The sequence below is a fragment of the Oncorhynchus mykiss genome, chromosome 12 (assembly GCF_057628025.1).
Source record: "Oncorhynchus mykiss isolate SJ-2025 chromosome 12, ASM5762802v1, whole genome shotgun sequence".
NCBI classification, from domain to species: domain Eukaryota; kingdom Metazoa; phylum Chordata; class Actinopteri; order Salmoniformes; family Salmonidae; genus Oncorhynchus; species Oncorhynchus mykiss.
In genome coordinates this window covers 17,246,996-17,261,929 of record NC_143033.1, presented here as the reverse complement: position 1 = coordinate 17,261,929, position 14,934 = coordinate 17,246,996, and the positions used below count along the sequence as shown (strand labels likewise).

The window sequence follows — 14,934 nt, the reverse complement described above, 5'->3', positions numbered from 1 at the left end:
AGTGTAGGAAAGGTGGGAGACTCACTCTCTTATCTGGGAGACAGTTACTCTGTACAACACATAAAGCAGAGCAGAGCCTGCTTTAGTGCCACTAAAGACTAAAGAGAACCACTAAAAGATATGGTGGGGTAAGAGAGGTGCAGTAACACTTAACAGTCACTCTTACACATAATGGTTGTGGTGCCCATTATGTTTCTGACCTGGAAGTAGAACTCTCCATTCCCAACCCAGGTTCTAATGGGGACAGAAAGTTGCTGTTGCTCCTACTGAAAGGAACAGACAGCATAGCAGTGGTTTGGTGAAGTGTTTCAATACTTTCTCCTGTGGAATGGTATAAAAGAAGCCGAGAAATAGTTGTTGAAACATTTGTGGACTCACAGAACTTATTTAATTGACCCTTCACTAAGCCCTGTTGCAACCTCGGACAACATTTTCCAGGGAAGCCCAATTCCCCATTCAACCACTGGCGAAATCCCCTCACAGTGATCTCAAACTGTGTTTTTAATACACAATGAAATTAAACACAGACTTCCCCTTGCTAATCAGGAAACTCTTGAGTAGGTTGTGACGAACTGTTATTACAATTGCTTCACAGGAACCTGGTCAAATTATATTGGTAGTGTAGCTAGCCACTGAATGGCTCTGAATTCACTGTTGGCATACAGTCAAAGCTATAACCTCTTTTGGAGCTAACTAGTGCTCTCAAATTGTATGTATCATGATGTTGACAGCAGATGGTAGGTGTATTTATAGCATTGCTAACTTAGCTAGCTAACACACATTTTGAGAAAACAGGTTATATTAAGTGGCTAGCTAGCTAGCGTTAGCAATGTTTGGTGATCAATGAGACTGAGAGCTAGCTAACCAGCTGAGCTAGCAAACAATGTAACAAAACTATAATTTCAGGTACAAAAAATACTCCATCAGCAGGTTTTGCATTTCAGGAATCACAGTAGCAAGTACTTCTGGTGCTCTGTTAAATGATTTAGCCATTTAAACATGTTTTTTTTTTAAATAACTTTTTGCCATAGCCCTCAATGGCTTGTGATCGTGGGTGTGTCCAAGGTGTCGGACTCAGGGGCGGGAATTGGTGAAGGGTCAATTGAATGGTCATTTCGAACTGACACTCTCAGAATGTTGAAGTCACCAGGGGTTCTATCTAGGTGGAATACAGCTACGACCGGAATGGACTTTTTCACAGTAGGTTAGAAGAACTTATGCAGCAGGTTAGGAGAATGAACGTAGCAGGTAAAAAGAGTGAGGTTAAGGTTAGGAAAATGGTTAGGGTTAACTTCCTCTCTGTTAGCTAGATAGTGTAAATCCCCCAGACCAGACCAGACCAGACCAGGGACACATGTTCATTTAGACCTGGTTTAGCTTCTGACCTTTCAGCCTCTACTGCAGCTCTGAGCGTGCCGGCAGGGGGCCAAAGAGCAGGGAGGGTGAGGGTCACTCCGTGATAAGAGTCACCGATTCAAAGCCACAAGAGGGTAGGACATTTTTCAAACATTGCTTGTTAGGGGGAGGTAGTTGGAATGGTGGGGGGGGGCTTGTTGAAAGCAGAGCTGGAAGTGGCGCAGTGAGACAGGGCCGACTCAGAGTGGCAGTTTACAGCTTTATTTAATCTATAGCGTCTAGCAGCAGTAGATGAGACCTGTAGAGACCAGCAGGGCCTGGACCTTATTTACTGACCCGTGGGGTCAGAGCCTGGGCTCAGGGCCGTAACTCTTCTTCATGACGCTGCTCCTCTTCTGCTCTGCCGTACACAGTTATCCAGTAAAGCCTTTGAAGTGGAGAGGCGGAGGGGAGCCAAAGAGGTTTAATGAGAAATCTAATGCAGGGTTGTGCAGAGCTGTCCTTGTTACACACACTCGGTTTTACGATTGAATTTACTCCATAGTGACTCTGACTTGGATTCTCTATCTCCTCTGACATCAAACTCACAAAAGTTCCAAAAGAATAAAAACATTTCAAATGTCATATTATGTCTATATACAGTGTTGTAATGATGCGCAAATCTCTCACTCTCTTTCTCTCTCTTTCTACCTCTCCTTCCACTCTTTCTCCTCTCTTTCTGTCTCTCTCTCCCTCCTTTCTGTCTCTTTTGTTCTTTCTCTCTCTCTTTCTACCTGTCCTTCCACTCTTTCCCCTCTCTCCCTGTCTCTCTCTGGCTCTCTTTCTCTCTGTCTATGTCTCTCCCCCTATCTTTCTGTCTCTTTCTCTCTCTCTCCTTCCACTCTTTCCCCCCTCTCTCTCTGTCTCTCTCTCTGTCTCTCCCCCTCTCTTTCTATATCTCTCTCTCTCTCTTTCTCTACCTCTCTCTCTACCCCTCTCTCTCTCTCTCTCTCTCTCTCGCTCTCTCTCTGTCCAGACATAAAGAGTTCTCCCTCTGTTATAAGAGCTAGGAGATAAGATGGAGAAATCGTAGAAACAGAAGAAGTTGTTTGTTTTATAACTTCCTGTGGGACAAATATGTTTGTTATGTCTACAGTCTCTGTTCCCTGAGACTGTCTCCTCTCTGAGGGGCAGTTTGAATATGCTCTCTGTTGTGCCAGAGTGATTTCCTACAACTGGTTAACAGTGGTTTCTGTGAACTGACGTTAGCTGGTTTCTGTTGAGGTATGGAGGTGCTAGTGTTGCTCCAGATCCCTCAACACTGACGGACATTAGTAGAATGGGTTGACCTTTGGGATATTGACTCTCAACATAAACTGGACTCAATCCATCAGACCTGGGTCAAATATATAGCTACTCCATCAGACCTGGGTCAAATATATAGCTACTCCATCAGACCTGGGTCAAATATATAGCTACTCCATCAGACCTGGGTCAAATATATAGCTACTCCATCAGACCTGGGTCAAATATATAGCTACCCCATTATACCTGGGTCAAATATATAGCTACTCCATCAGACCTGGGTCAAATATATAGCTACTCCATCAGACCTGGGTCAAATATATAGCTACTCCATTATACCTGGGTCAAATATATAGCTACTCCATCAGACCTGGGTCAAATATATAGCTACTCCATCAGACCTGGGTCAAATATATAGCTACTCCATCAGACCTGGGTCAAATATATAGCTACTCCATCAGACCTGAGTCAAATATATAGCTACTCCATCAGACCTGGGTCAAATATATAGCTACTCCATTATACCTGGGTCAAATATATAGCTACTCCATCAGACCTGGGTCAAATATATAGCTACTCCATCAGACCTGAGTCAAATATATAGCTACTCCATCAGACCTGGGTCAAATATAAAGCTACTCCATCAGACCTGGGTCAAATATATAGCTACTCCATTATACCTGGGTCAAATATATAGCTACTCCATCAGACCTGGGTCAAATATATAGCTACCCCATCAGACCTGGGTCAAATATATAGCTACTCCATCAGACCTGGGTCAAATATATAGCTACTCCATCAGACCTGGGTCAAATATATAGCTACTCCATCAGACCTGAGTCAAATATATAGCTACTCCATCAGACCTGGGTCAAATATATAGCTACTCCATTATACCTGGGTCAAATATATAGCTACTCCATCAGACCTGGGTCAAATATATAGCTACTCCATCAGACCTGAGTCAAATATATAGCTACTCCATCAGACCTGGGTCAAATATATAGCTACTCCATCAGACCTGGGTCAAATATATAGCTACTCCATTATACCTGGGTCAAATATATAGCTACTCCATCAGACCTGGGTCAAATATATAGCTACTCCATTATACCTGGGTCAAATATAAAGCTACTCCATCAGACCTGGGTCAAATATATAGCTACTCCATTATACCTGGGTCAAATATATAGCTACTCCATCAGACCTGGGTCAAATATATAGCTACCCCATCAGACCTGGGTCAAATATATAGCTACTCCATCAGACCTGGGTCAAATATATAGCTACTCCATCAGACCTGGGTCAAATATATAGCTACTCCATCAGACCTGAGTCAAATATATAGCTACTCCATCAGACCTGGGTCAAATATATAGCTACTCCATTATACCTGGGTCAAATATATAGCTACTCCATCAGACCTGGGTCAAATATATAGCTACTCCATCAGACCTGAGTCAAATATATAGCTACTCCATCAGACCTGGGTCAAATATATAGCTACTCCATCAGACCTGGGTCAAATATATAGCTACTCCATTATACCTGGGTCAAATATATAGCTACTCCATCAGACCTGGGTCAAATATATAGCTACTCCATTATACCTGGGTCAAATATATAGCTACTCCATCAGACCTGGGTCAAATATATAGCTACTCCATCAGACCTGGGTCAAATATATAGCTACTCCATCAGACCTGGGTCAAATATATAGCTACTCCATCAGACCTGGGTCAAATATATAGCTACTCCATCAGACCTGGGTCAAATATATATGTCTACTACTTCCACATATTTCAGCTGAGCTTGAGTTAGTTTGCCTGGTGAAATGGAGCCTATGGAATAGTCCAAAGTGTCTCCAAACTGTGCAACCTATATTTGACCCAGGTTTGCCAATATGTCGGCTGCCTACAGCCAGGGATATGCTCCTCACCTTCTGTTCAGCTCTTTCTCCTCAGTGCAGATGAAGGACATGAGATGAGGAGGGGAAGTCACACTACATTTTGGAGTAGATCTCTAATTCACTTCAACAGCTCTATCTATGGCAATTGCTCTGCTTGTAATACACTCTCTGCAGTGAATTGCTTTATTCTGACCAACTTGCTTTTGCCTTCTTTCCTAGGAAGTGTGTAGAGAGCTCTGGTGCCTTAGCAAAAGCAACCGCTGTGTCACCAACAGTATCCCTGCTGCCGAGGGGACCTTGTGTCAGACGGGAAGCATCGAGAAAGGGGTAAGTCTATACTAGCAGTCTCATTGTCTACACACTTGTTGTCTCTTATAGTCTACACCATGGTTTCCTAAACTACGGGTTGCAACCCGATGTAGGGTCGCCGGATTTGAAAATAGGGTCACGAGAGAAAAGGTGCGCTTGGTTCATAGAACCGGGGTTATATCAGTAACCTCCGGTAGCTTCTAGATGTGGTTTTAATCAACAGAGCGGTTTCGGTTTTCTTCCTACAAATGTGGCTCTATCTTTTGAATGGTTTAAGCCACAAAATATTATGGCTCCATCAGGAACATGTACATACTTACTGTTTCCCTTAATGATTATGTTATTTTCTACACAGAAGATCATTGGGCGACTAGTAACCGAATAGTTGCTAGATCCAATCCCCAAGCTGACAAGGTAAAAATCTGCCGTTTTGCCCCTGAACAAGGCAGTTCAGGCGCCGTCACTGTTCTTAGGCCGTCATTGAAAATAATATTTTTTTCTAAACTGACTTGCCTAGTTAAATAAAAAATACAACATTATTGCCTGATGATCTTCTGAACCCAATATCTTCGTGATACGTTTGTCATTTCAGATTGAAATGCTGTCAGACTGATTTGTAATATACTGTCATAGACCCAATTAAAAAACTAAACATTGGTCGATTACCGCACCTTTTTTTTAACATGCTGGGGCCGCAAACATTTGTCCATTTTAGAACTTCTGAATCATCTTGTCACAGGAGAATTTGGCCTGGTTGCTGTGGCATTCCGGTAACCACGACAGCGGATGTTGACATGTCATTAGACCAAGTTTAAACTGGCCTTCAGTCGCTGCGACTGTCACAACATCCGTTGTTGTGGTTGCTGGACTGCCACAGCAACCAAACCAAATTCTTCTCTGACAAGAGGATGTAGGAGTTCAGAGATTCTCTGATACTTTTATTTTGTCATACTGTGGCAGTACGCTATTTTCTGTTAGCTCGCCACTACCTTGTAAATAATGATGTTGTTGTGGGTTTATTTTCCTGTAATAATTAATAAAAAAATAGCTTAAGTTAAGATGTTGTCAGTTATACTCCAGTCATTATTTTAAATAGCTAGCCAACTTGTTGGCTAACTAGCTAGCAACAAACAAAAACATTGTTTAGAAAATGTATTTTAGTTGCCTCTCTTGCTAGGCTGACATTTACTGAATCTATTTAAACGGATGGGTTTATTGGAGTTAAAATAGAGCACGTATGCTATTTGGAGCCCTGGGCTGCTGATGTAATGCAAAGACTGTCGTTTAGTGTTTATACTTTCTCATAACTTGCCTAGTTAAATAAAGGTTAAATAAAATAAAATAAATGACGACAAGTTTGATGTCAGACGACAATAGACTGTTCATGATGTCGCTACGGCAATTGTCTACAGACGATAGACGGACTGTAAACCAGCCTTTAGAGTTTAGGGTAGGGACGTCCCAAGGATTCCACATAGCACTGACCCTAGTCCCAGTGTGATTTGCCACGCCGCGGTCAGGTTAGACGGACGGCAGTGAGACAGTTTTAACACAGATTACGGCGGCCATTGTCACTGGATGGTCTGAGGTCTAAAAGGAAAGAATAGGAGGCTGTCATGTGTCATTACTGTCTGCTGACTGGAGCCTTTCAGAGCTGGGGGCCACCGACCAGGTCCTGGGCTACACAGGGGGCCCAAGTTGAGATCAGCTCAGGGGGCTTTAGGACAGGGGGCTTTGGGGGGAGGCTGATGACGCGCTCCTGTCTGGGTTGAGGGTGGGTGGTGAGGGGGATGTGGGGCGGCTTCAAAGGAACACGACTGTCAACCATTTGTCACCAGGCCTGTAATGGAGAGGCCCTGCCAACTAGAGGGAAGGGGGGGAGAAATGGTAGGAGAGGGAGGGAGAAGTGGAGGGGGACAAAGGGGAAAGTGTTGGTGGTGGTGAGAAAGGTAGAGGATAGAGAGGAAGTAGTGATGTGTGAGAGGGAAAAATTAGGTATGGGGTAGAGCAAGAGAAAGGGGAGAGATAAGGAGAAGAAAGGAGATAAGAGAGAGAAAATAAGTGGTTTTCCAGGAAAGACTATTATGCTACTGTCCTAGACATTGGTACAATAGTCGTGTCACCCAAAGGTCACAGCTTTCTGTGGCACACACACACACACACACACACACACACACACACACACACACACACACACACACACACACACACACACACACACAGGTACACACACACACACTTGCAGGTGGTGAAAGGCTGATAGGTGTGCCGGGTGATAGATAGGTAGTGTGTGTCAGCTCCTCTCTGATAAGACATTCTCTCCCAGGCTATTTCAGTCAAACTCGAAACACAGACAAGGTCTTAAGGACTCTCTCTCTTTCTCACTCTCCGTCTTTCTTCTTCACTGCCGTCTCTCTCTCTCTCCTTCACTGACCTCTCTCTCCCTCTCCCTCTCCCTGCAGTGTTAATCTTGTTTATACAGTGTGTTAGTGCATTGCCTTTCTCTGCTCTGAGCCAAGGAGAATGAGTACAGTGCCCTGGTTATCTCAATTCAATTCAAATCAAGGGGCTTTATTGGTATGGGAAACATATGTTAACATTGCCAAAGCAAGTGAAGTAGATAATAAACAAAAGTGAAATAAACAATAAAAATGAACAGTAAACATTACACTCACAGAAGTTCCAAAAGAATAAAGACATTTCAAATGTCATATTATGTATATATACGGTGTTGTAACGATGTGCAAATGGTTAAAGTACAAAAGGGAAAATAAATAAGCATAAATACGGGTTGTATTTACAATGGTGTTTGTTCTTCACTGGTTAACCTTTTCTTGTGGCAACAGGTCACAAATCTTGCTGCTGTGATGTATTTCACCAAGTAAATATGGGAGTTTATCAAAATCGGGTTTGTTTTCAAATTATTTGTGGGTCTGTGTAATCTAAGGGAAATATGTGTCTCTAATATGGTCATACATTTGGCAGGAGGTTAGGAAGTGCAGCTCAGTTTCCACCTTATTTTGTGGGCAGTGTGCACATAGCCTGTCTTCTCTTGAGAGCCAGGTCTGCCTACGACGGCCTTTCTCAATAGCAAGGCTAATCTCACTGAGTCTGTACATAGTCAAAGATTTCCTTAATTTTGGGTCAGTGACAGTGGTCAGGTATTCTGCCACTGTGTACTGTCTGTCTCTGTCCTTCTGCATTGTTCATCTCTGATGTGAACGAGTGAGGAAGTGAGTGAGTGCGTGAGTGCGTGAGTAAGTGAGTGAGTGAGTGAGTGAGGGAGGGAGGGAGGGAGGGAGGGAGGGAGGGAGGGAGGGAGGGAGACTGAGGACAGTGGCCTGGTGTTTTCCTGGCCCACGATCTTAATCTATTGACACAGTTACAGACCTACGACCTCTACAACCTCTACTGTCTCTAAGCCCTGAGCACCACTGCGTACGTTTAGATGCACAGTAATAATTCCATTTTAAAGTGATTATGGCACCTAGGCAGATTATGCAACAGTCATGTAAACATCTTACTCTGCTTATCTTAATCGGTGTAAAGCAATCTTTCAAACTATTAATGGGCGTTCCAGCGGCGTATTTGATCTGCATATGTGCTAGCACCAGCAGAGTGAGTCTCCCTCTTCACCGTTAGGGAAGTGAGTTCAGAACAACTGAATATGTGTGTCTTAGAAGTAGTTTTCACATACCAACTTGATATGTTCCAACTCAGAACCAGATATGTTTCCCAAAAAGAACACGGTTGCTGTGATAGAACGTTTATTTTGATGGAGATTTTCTGCATTTATCAGAGTGCCATCAGGTAGCCTGAATTCAGATGTGTCCGTGTAAACAGGATTATTAAGGAAATAATTCTTCTTGCAAAGCATGAAAAACAGTTGAATCAAACTATTATACTAATCTGATTATCCACAATAATCGCATTATTAAGTGCATGTAACCGTACTCATTGACACAGTTACAGACCTACAACCTCTACAACCTTAACCAATGATTAATCCCCCCCCCCCCCCCCCATCCTCTCAGTGGTGCTACCAGGGGGAGTGTGTGATATTCGGGACGTGGCCCCAGAGTGTGGACGGAGGCTGGGGTCCCTGGTCATCGTGGGGGGAGTGCAGCAGGACCTGTGGAGGGGGAGTCTCATCCTCCATGAGACACTGTGACAGCCCAGCGTAAGTAGGCAAAGTAAGCCACAGCAAGCTGAACACACACATCCAGGACCTCACCTACAGGTGTGTGTGTGTGATCACTGATGCGTTGATCATATAAATATTTATTAAGTATACTGTGTAGATAACCAGTAGATACTAGGTTGAATGGCGGGAACCCGATTACTGAGATTTTCTGCCCAAAACCACTCCCTTTTCCCGGGATAAATAACTACGAGGAACCGGTAAATTATAATCAATTATTTATATGAACAGCATGGCGTGAGATGGAACTGTTAAATTATATGCAATGTTTAAATCTGGCTTCTCTACGGCCTCTCCATGATGAATCACCGCTCAGGGTGGGGACAGACCCATCTCACTATGGAGCGCAGTTTACAATGCAGTTCACATCGTGCTAACTTTTTTTCTTGTGACAGGTATGCCTACATTTGCTGAACCATAGCCAATGCTACAGTAATACAAGACTGAATGCGCGTCTAATTTACCCAGCTCCATCTGGCTTTCAGGGATCACCTTGTTTTTTAATTGTAAAGATACATTTTAAAAATGCATTGTAAAAGTAAAACAGCCTATCACTTGAATATCGTTGCTTTAAATCAGTGCACCCAGTCTTTCTCTCTCTCCATTAACTCCATTCCAAAATAGATCATCCTGTTCTAGATTGAAATATAGCCCTATATAAAGATGTCCTAGCCTACCTCTTTCAAGTTATAAATTCAATGCAGTATTAGCCTTATATTTAGCTAATTAACTATGGGTTATGTATAATAAGTTTCTAACTTATAGCCTTTGTCTCTTGCGCAATACACAAGCACCTGTGCTCCGCTGGCCTCTCCTTAAAAAAACGCTCCTTAGCTCTTGGAGTCCCAGGCAGGAAAAGCTAGACTAGAATAGCTTGATGGACATAATTATTACACTTTTTTGCATTTCTTATACCAATTAACAAGCTCTTTTTTGATGAATGTTAAATACAGCAGCCAATAGAACTCGCTGCAGTTTGAAAGAAGAGCAAACGTACGATGGTGGTAAGCTATATCAGTTATTTATTCAGACCCATAAACATTCAATGTTCGTGAAGAGAAGTGTAAGCCTTCTACATCCACTTCTAGTCCTATATGATTCAAGGATGTCATTAGAATGGTTAAGATAGGCCTCCTGAGTGGTGCAGCAGTCTAAGGCACTGCATCGCAGTGCTTGAGGCATCACTTCAGATCTGGGATTGATCCCAGTCCCATTGGGCGGCGCACAATTGGCCCAGCGTTGCCTGGGGTAGGGGAGGTTTTGGCTGGGGGGGCTTTACTTGGCTCCTCACACTCTAGTGACGGTCATCAGTTGAACGGTGTTTCCTTTGACACATTGGTGCGGCTAGCTTCCGGGTTAAGTGGGCGGGTGTTAAGGAACGAGGTTTGGCGGATCATGTTTTGGAGAACACATGAATTGACCTTCGCCTCTCCTGAGACCGTTGGGGAGTTGCAGCGATGAGACAAGACCACAATTGGATATCACGAAATTAGTGAGAAAAAGAGGTTAAAATACCCCACAAAAATACAAAAAAATAAGGATTAAGATAAAGACAACTAAACGTATTTAATTTAACTATTGAAATCGAGGAAGAGTTGAAGCAACAATAGAGAGAGAAAGAGGAGGTAGGCTAATAATGGGAAATATTATGAAAGGCATATATGCGTCAGCCTACTAGTTATACATATAGGCCCTATTATATTTCAAAATTAAAATAACATTTGCTAGCCTATGCTTGTAACTTTGTAACTTTGTAGGCCACATGTGCTGCACCAGAATCGCAGAGGGTTCTACATGGAACATAACAGAGTTCTACTTGGAACCAAAAACGGTTCTCCTGGGGACAGCACCAAAAAACTTTTGGAACCCTTTATTCCTCCCTCGTTTCTCTCCTCTCTTTCAGGCCTTCTGGAGGAGGGAAGTACTGTCTCGGAGAGAGGAAGCGCTACAGATCGTGTAACACAGATGTGAGTTCACATTTCCCTTCTTTTTCTTCCACCCCCCCTCTCTTTGCTTCTCTCTCTCACTCTGTCTCTCTTTCTCTCTTTCTCTCGCTGTCTCTCTTCACTCTGTCTCTCTCTCTTTCTCTCGCTGTCTCTCTTCACTCTGTCTCTCTCTCTTTCTCTCAATTCAATTAAATTTGCTTTATTGGCATGACATAACAATACGCATATTGCCAAAACTTATTTAGGATATTCAATTAAAGTAATAATAATCAATACTGTCAACAGGACAACAGTAACTTCAATAATCCAGGGTCAAAATAACCATACATTGAACAATAACAATAACAATGGTTTAGAGGACATGTGCAGGTTGGTTGGTCTGTCAGACACTGTCCCTCATTTTATGGCAGGCAGCAATGTAGTGTGCTGCCAACCCATAGCCCTCTGCTTCCTCCCCCAACAGGACGGGTAGCCTATTCTCATCAGAGAGATCTTTGAAACCTTGAATAAGTGTTTCAAATTTGGGGAAATGACACTCTCTAATTGTTTTTTTTACATTTTGTCAGGAAATGCAGCTCTGTCTCAGGTTCTGCTGTTGTGCAGTGGCTGCACAGCCTTTCCTCTACAGAGAGCCAGGTTTTCCTGTTTACCCTTTTCAATGGCAAGGCTGTGCTCACTGAGCCTGTACTTTGTCAAGGTTTTTCGAAGGTTTTGATCAGTAACCATGGTCAAATAGCCATGGTGTACTTCCTCATATTTGTTTTTATTTGATTTATTTCACCTTTATTTAACCAGGTAGGCCAGTTGAGAACAAGTTCTCATTTACAACTGCAACCTGGCCAAGATAAATTAAAGCAGTGCGACAACAAACAACAACACAGAGTTACACATGGAATAAACAAACATACAGTCAATAACACAATAGAAAAGTCTATATACAGTGTGTGCAAATGAGGTAAGATTAGGGAGGTAAGGCAATAAATAAGCCGTAGTGGCGAAGTAATTACAATTTAGCAATTAAACACTGGAGTGATAGATGTGCAGAAGATGAATGTGCAAGTAGAGATACTGGGGTTAAAGGAGCAATATGGGGATGAGGTAGTTCGATGGGCTATTTACAGATGGGCTATGTACAGGTGCAATGACCTGTGAGCTGCTCTGACAGCTGATGTTTAAAGTTAGTGAGGGTGATATGAGTCTCCAGCTTCAGTGATTTTTGCAATTCGTTCCAGTCATTGGCAGCAGAGAACTGGAAGGAAAGGCGGCCAATGGAGGAATAGACTTTGGGGAAGACCAGTGAAATATACCTGCTGGAGCGCGTACTAGGGGTGTTGCTATGGTGACCAGTGAGCTGAGATAAGGTGGGGCTTTACCTAGCAAAGACTTATAGATGACCTGGAGCCAGTGGGTTTGGCGGCGAATTTGATGCGAGGGCCAGTCAGCGAGAGCATACAGGTCGCAGGTGGGTAGTATATGGGGCTTTGGTGACAAAACGGATGGCACTGTGATAGACTGCATCCAATTTGCTGAGTAGAGTTTTGGAGGCTATTTTATAAATAACATCGCTAAAGTCAAGGGTCGGTAGGATAGTCAGTTTTACGGGGGTATGTTTGGCAGCATGAGTGAAGGATGCTTTGTTGCGAAATAGGAAGCCGATTCTAGATTTCATTTTGGATTGGAGATGCTTAATGTGAGTCTGGAAGGAGAGTTAACAGTCTATCCAGACACCTAGATATTTGTAGTTGTCCACATATTCTAAGTCAGAACAGTCCAGAGTAGTGATGCTAGATGGGCGGGCAGGTGCGGTCAGCGATCTGTTGAAAAGCATGCATTTAGTTTTACTTGCATTTAAGAGCAGTTGGAGGCCACGGAAGGAGAGTTGTATGGCATTGAAGCTTGTCTGGATGTTAGTTAACACAGTGTCCAAAGAAGGGCCAGAAGTATACAGAATGGTGTTGTCTGAGTAGAGGTGGATCAGAGAATCACCAGCAGCATGAGCGACATCATTGATGTATCCAGAGAGAGAGAGAAGGAGAGAGAAAGCACGCAGGGCATTCTATGCCATTTAAAAACACATTCTCTCTCTAGGTTTAGGGCCAGATAGCACTGCATTTTGCTTTCCCAATAGGTAATGTAGTTTTGTTTTGACTGTGTTGTAATTTGGTTTATTCTGATTGATTGGATTTTCTGGTCCTGAGGCTTCAGTGTGTTAGTAGAACAGATTTGTGAACTCAGCCGGATGAGGGGACTCATTTATTTGCTCAGCTCTTGGCATTGCAGGGCTTGGTGATGATATGAGAGGGGGGTCACTGCATTTTTGCAAAACTTTATTGTTATTTTTTGAGTTATTATTATTAGTGGATATTGGCCTAATTCTGCCCTGCATGCGTTGTTTGTAGTTTTCCTCTGGACATGTAAGAGAATCTTACAGAACTCTGCATGCAGGGTTTCAATGGGATGAAATCTTGTTTTGCAAGTCAACTCCACACCTCACTGGCATAAAGTACAATTGGTTCAATGACGCATTTAAATTTGTTTTTTGCTTTCTCTCTCAGTTCATTCACTGCCTCATTTAGGTGTCCAGTTGAGCTTCTTGTTAAACCTAAGCAGTTGTAGTGTTTGTAGTAGTCTATAAATTTTGCACCAATTGAGAACTTTGGTATAATTATAATAATCATTATGCAATCATTATTTCTCTCTCTCTCTGTGTCTTTCTGTCTCGCTCTGTCTCTGTCTCTCACTGTCTTTCTTTCTCTCTCTCTCTCTCTCTTTTTCTCTCTGTCTCTATCTGTCTCTCTCTCTATTTCTCTCTCTGTCTCTCTCTCTCTGTCTCTTTCTCTCTGTCTCTCTCTATGTATCTGTCTCTCCATCTCTTTCCCTCCCTCCCTCCCTCCCTCCCTCCCTCCCTCGCATTTCTCTCTCACTCCTGTAAGGTTGTTGGGCAATCCCTCTGTTTTTAGGGTTGCTAAGAGGACGAACATACTAAGTTGTTCATTGTTCTCTGTTGGAAGTAAACATCAGCCAACATCCCTAAAGCCATTCACTATCTGACTGTGTCAAGATAATGAATGGAGTATCACTGACTGTTTGATTGATGGAACAGATTTAACGCAAGAGCGGTATTGGGAAAACAGAGAGCACTGGGGATGCTACTCACTGGGCACCGACATAAATTCAGCGTCTTTTCCACGTTGATTCAACATAATTTAATTGAAATTAAGTGGTAACAACATCGATTCAACTAGTCAATGGGGAAATGTTTTGGTCCTGGGGAATTTAGGTTGTTTGAAACATTTCTTAGTCACCTTGTTGAACGACATTGTTGAATGCACAATTACCATTTTTACTTTAAAGTCTATTAAAGTTCATTTAAATACAGCACTTCAGTCCCAAAAAATACATTGAAAAAATATTTTGTAAGGCTGCAAACTTGTAAGGCTGCAAGCCCCCCATTCCTCCTAACTATTTCTAGGTGGCCTTTATTTCTGAAGGTGAACATTTAGCCAGTTTGGAGGCTTGTGGATACTTGACCACAAATCTTAAAAATAACAGCTGAGAGCAAGCATTGAATGTTTACTTTGGAAAACAAACACCATCCCCGACCTCTGCTTCATTACCCCGACTGTAGCACGTCCAACACAAACGCGTTGTAGTATGGTCCACAAAGCTCCCACACACACACACACACACACACACACACACACACACACACACACACACACACATACACACACACACACACACACACACACACACACACACACACACACACACACACACACACACACACACACACACACACACACTCACAGATAACCTCACGCTCACGGCTCAAAGAGAAGATCGCTCATGGCTCTCAGAGAAGATAACTTCTCCCACAGCCTTGACCGGCGTGTGTGTGTGTGTGTAATGACTTAATTAATTTACAC

At 42.9% G+C, this 14,934-nt stretch overlaps 1 protein-coding gene across 1 annotated transcript in view; it reads left to right on the top strand.

Moving 5' to 3' along the window:
• Positions 1–14,934, top strand: part of LOC110537061 (ADAM metallopeptidase with thrombospondin type 1 motif, 6) — a 130,587-nt gene that overhangs the window by 65,672 nt on the left and 49,981 nt on the right. The window contains exons 12-14 of the mRNA XM_036937044.2: positions 4,769–4,876; positions 8,893–9,038; positions 10,963–11,026. Coding sequence (XP_036792939.2) covers positions 4,769–4,876; positions 8,893–9,038; positions 10,963–11,026 — 318 coding nt within the window. The remainder of the gene's footprint in view (positions 1–4,768; positions 4,877–8,892; positions 9,039–10,962; positions 11,027–14,934) is intronic.